We start from the raw sequence: 4,945 nt of genomic DNA, 5'->3' as shown, positions 1-4,945 counted from the left end.
AAGAAAAAAAAAAAAAAAAAAAAAAAAGAAAAAAAAGAGGGGGGGGGGGGGGCTAATCCCATGAGCAAGTATAACAGAGGCAGCTTTTACAGCTATAATTCTTCGGTGAACTCCTACTGCCAAGTGGTGAAGCACTGTGAAGCTCTTGAATTGAACTTCAGTTTGAAAGATACTTGAAGGGAGTCTTGGAGTCCAATTCTCTCAATTTACGGAGAAGAAAATTTATGGATGAGGCACAGAGAGTTTTATTGCTGAAGTCAAGGTCTCACAGCTAGTTAATAAAAGTGCCAGAATTTGCAGCTAGGTCTGCTGAGTTGTCATCCAGGGATCTTTCTTTTGGTTGCCCGAGCATGTTTTCTAACTCACCCCTCAGTTCACACACTCCAGCCTTCTTCCAGGAATACAATTTTGCCCTCATCATAAACTATCTGTAGTCTCAATCATTATTCATTTTGTACATATTTATCCAGGACCCACTACGTGCTAGGTGGTGAATATGACATATCTAGTCCCTGTCCCAAGGCAGCCACGATTTGGGTTCAATCCCTCCTTGTGGCAACGCTTCCTGGATCCAACCTTACCCCTCAGAAATAGCTGCTTCTCTCCCTGTGATAGATGCTTTCCTTTCATAGTTAAAACAACTCTATTAACATCGATGTGAGAGAGAAACAAAACACAGCAAAACAGAAGATACAGCCTATCCTGGACTTTTGTCTAAAAACAATGAACTGGTTTTGAATATGAATCAAGATGCTTTGATTTTCAGGCTGCAATGAAGATTGAATTGCAGGTGTCGCTATGGTGTTTTCCTGAAATTTATTTCACAGAACTGTAGTTGAAAATGGCTTGTACTTTTCATAATAACTGTAAATGCTCCTTGACCAAAGAGCTGCTTGCTTATATCAAATCGTTAGAGGATATAGTCACTGTTAACCCAAAGGACTCCTGTGGCTGTACTAGGGCATCCAAGAGGGTTAGATACAAGAAAGTATAACTCAAGCAATGAAGTTACGTAACCAGGGAGAAAAAAAACCCTGACAGTTTAAAAAGATTTCTGTTTTTCTTTCTTAGAGGAGGCTTAAGCTGGCCTAAATCTAAGAAGATTTGCCTCAAATTAACAATGCAGATTTAAGCAGTGTATTTTAAAAGGTGATATGATCATTTTCATTCCTCATTGGCTTCTGAGTTATGTTCTCGATTTGTAATTATTGTGATGTATTGGCATAGATAGCATTCCCAACTCCCCCATTGTTATGTTTTCAAATAGAAATAAAAGAAAAGCAACCAACAATTTTGGCAATGACTCCATGTAAATGAGAAAAGCCAAATTTGTGAGTCTGCATTTCCTTTGGAAATATGAATCAGGGTTCCTGATGTTGAAAATAGACTTTCTGCAGTAAACTGTATCTTTTAGAAACATTTAGATTCAGGATGAAAAAAGTGGACAGATTATGTTAACTTAAGTTTATATGGTAATTGAAGCATCATCTGTGGACAAGATTTCTCAAATTACCTCTTATGTGCAGAGTGTTTGGCAGATATTAAATAAATTATTTTACGATTGAGAAGCAAAATTTACTTTAATAATAAAGTTTTAAGGAGAGAAGACTATTTGAACTACCATCAACACTATTTAATAATAAAATTTCTAACTCTATATTTTCTAAGATGCCTTTGGGGAAGGAGCCTTTGAAGTCATAGAGAAATCTACCACGTTTCCTTAGCCCATTTTGGAGCTAAGATTCAACACCTATTTTTCTCAATAACTGGGTTTCATTAAGGAATACAGAATGAGGTGTAGTAAGACAAAATACTTTTTTAAACGAATGAACCCAGTTAAGAACAAAGAAACAGACTTACCCATATGCCATATCTTCTACTTGCTGCCCAAGGTGGGAATGGGCCAAGAGGGACCATGGAGAGAGAACAACCATAAGAGGTGTGCGGAATGACAAGAGGGTCTCCACAAATGCTCTTCTTTTCCTTTTAAAATTTTCCTATACTGGAAGATTTTCTATAGAGGAGGAAAATTTTCTATAGTGGAAGGAGCAATTTTGAAATTCTCCAAAATAAGTTTAGAAGTTGGGGCTGAAAAAAGACATAGCATTGATTCTTCAAATGGATACTTAGGAAACTACATGTTACTGGAGGGCCTAACTAGAGTATCCAAGCTCGAACATTTCTGATGACTGTCATTATAAATCCCCTGGATTTAACTAAGTATTCTCTCTTTATCCCTTGGCACTCACCGTAGGCTAATGACTTGCATACTTGACACAAAATCCCATAAAATATTATGCTTTAGTAACTTCCTAGTTAAAATTTTATTTCATTTTCTTTACTGGGGCCAAGGTACAATTTTACCATTTGATTGTGAAAAGTCTATATTTTACCAAAAAGCAGAGGCAATTTTTAACATAATAAACCCACAACTTGTGGCAGATTTGTAAACGTATCACGTGCGCAGAAAACAGAGGCAGATAGTGACTTATACTGATATAAAAGCAAATAACAATTGTTTCCCTGGAGGTGTCCTGAGGTATGAAAATATCTTTTTTATTTTTAATGTTCCCTCTTTAAGACACACACACACACACACACACACACACACACACACACACACACACACACACACGCGTAATAAAGTTTCCAATAAGCATAAAGATGAAAGCTTGTCCACACATTAAAAAGAAAAGTTACCCAAAGAGAAAGTTCATGGCATTTTCTTTTACGTAACTACTTTTTAAATTTCATGCTCAGTTATTTTGTCACTAAACATGATTTAAAAAAAAAAAGATAGAAACCCCTCTGGAAACAGAATTCTTTCCCTCATTCAATGCTATCCTTCTTGCCATAGGCTTCTATCACTCTGAACATATGTATATGTTCATATAACATATACACACGTATGCTCATACAACACATATACACATGTTCATATAACATATACACACATGTGTTCATACAACATATACACACGTATGCTCATATAACACATATACACATGTTCATATAACATATACACACATGTGTTCATATATATGTAGGATACGTATATCTTGGATGGCCTGAGGAAGTATGGAATTTAGGATAAAGTATGATTTACTGATGGCACACACACATAAAGTCACACATCCACATATACATCACACGCATATATATGTCACACATATGTGTGCATGTGAGTGTGGGGGGACAAGGGGTGAGGGAGAGAGAGAGAGAGTTTAAGTCTACGAGAGCTCTTCCACCATAGGGCAGAGGACCCATCGAGATTGCTCCATGGCCCAAGGCAACTTGAAACTAACTTTTAAAACAATCCAGTCACTGCCACCCTTTCCTTTGGAGTCTTTTATTAACAATTGGTATTTCTAAAAGATTCATAAGGCTATTCTTGACTTTCCTTTGTCAAATCAAATAAGTGATTTAATTCTTTCATCCAACACTCATACACCCCATCCATCCGAATTCGGCACCTTAAGTGCTCCTTCTGCACGGAGTTAACAGCCGACAGTATACAGCTCCTTCAGCATAGTCGAGAAGGGAAAAGTAACATTTTACTTCCACCGCACACAAAGCTGTTAGACTTACCTTCTACTTTGAAGATAGTAAAATGCGGTCGGCAATGGAAAGAACCCAACGCGTTACCTGCGCAGTTCATCCACAGACCCTGGTAAACCCAAGTGGCAGTTATCACCGATGACGCTCGGGTGGTTACTTTCCACTCGTTGGATGCGGTGGCCGCGATGAGAGCGCCAAACCCTCCAACACCAAAAACCAGAGCTGAGATCTGTGCCCTGGACATGTCGCTCAGCCTTCTCCAGGGACACTCCAGACAGAGTGCTTTGGTGGTACAGGTATGCAGTGGACAACTAACACTTTGACAAGTGTTACAGCCAGCAAATGCGGGCAGGTGACAGTAGTTCATGCTCAGGTGGCCTGCGGAAGTACAGGAACTTAGGATCAAGCATGAGTTACCAATGGCATTTTAAAGATGACCTAAAATAATCTTTCTAATTTTCTGCACGGATATTTACTAAAAGTTTGTACATGAATTCTAAAGGTTTTGGTTTCACAGATTTTTTTTTTTAACCTGGCACCATAGTTAGTTAATGCTTAATTTTCTGTTAGCCTGAAGCTTAACGAGCCATGCAACTACCAGATATTACAAAGTACAAATTATACAGTAACAGTTAAGGCTTATTTGACCAATTGCTTTAGTCTTGCATGCTTTTGGGTCTTTACATGAATGGAATCACATTGTAGGTATTCTTTCGTAACCTATTTTATAACACAATATTATGTTTGTGGGATTTATCCACGTTTGGGAACATAGCTATTCATTAAATGTTACAGCTGAATGTAGTATTCAATTAAATGCATAGACCACAACTTATTTATTCATATTTCTGTAAATGAACATTTGTATTGTTCCCTTCACGCCCCAGTGACAATTGGTACAGCTATAAACATGCCTGTGCATTTCTCCTTGTGCACAAGAGTCAGAGTCTCTCCAGGGTATTTCCTAGAAGCAGAATTGCAAGGATGTAGGAGATACTCATCTTTAACTTTATAGATGAAGGTAAGTTGCTTTACTAAGCAATTCTAGCAATCTCTAGTCCCACTAGCAGTGGGTGAATTCTCATTCCTCTACACTTGGTATTGTGGGGCTGTCAGAATTGTTTCCTCTTTTGGCCAGTCTGATAGTTATAAATGTATCACATTATGGTTACTAATTTGTATTTTCTGATTACTAATGAAGTTGAACATCTTTTCATATGTTTATTGGTGAGCTGTGTTTTTGTCTACAATGAAATTTGCAATTTTTACTCATTTATCTATTGAGTTCTTTGACATTTTGTAGTTTATTTTTAGTTCTATGTATACTCAGGATAGTAATCTTTTGTTGATGATGTATGTTGCAGATGTCCTACCCAGTTTGTGGTTT

The 4,945-nt window shown here is 37.4% G+C and overlaps 1 protein-coding gene across 1 annotated transcript in view; it reads right to left on the bottom strand.

The window, feature by feature from the left end:
• CLDN10 (claudin 10) overlaps positions 1-3,802 on the bottom strand; it is a 119,072-nt gene extending 115,270 nt beyond the window's left edge. Inside the window, exon 1 of the mRNA XM_008574593.1 lies at positions 3,589-3,802. Coding sequence (XP_008572815.1) covers positions 3,589-3,802 — 214 coding nt within the window. The remainder of the gene's footprint in view (positions 1-3,588) is intronic.
• Positions 3,803-4,945: the final 1,143 nt, after the last annotated feature.

The sequence above is a fragment of the Galeopterus variegatus genome, unplaced genomic scaffold, assembly GCF_000696425.1.
Source record: "Galeopterus variegatus unplaced genomic scaffold, G_variegatus-3.0.2 Scaffold1070, whole genome shotgun sequence".
Classification (NCBI taxonomy): domain Eukaryota; kingdom Metazoa; phylum Chordata; class Mammalia; order Dermoptera; family Cynocephalidae; genus Galeopterus; species Galeopterus variegatus.
This window is presented reverse-complemented; position numbering and strand designations above follow the sequence as displayed.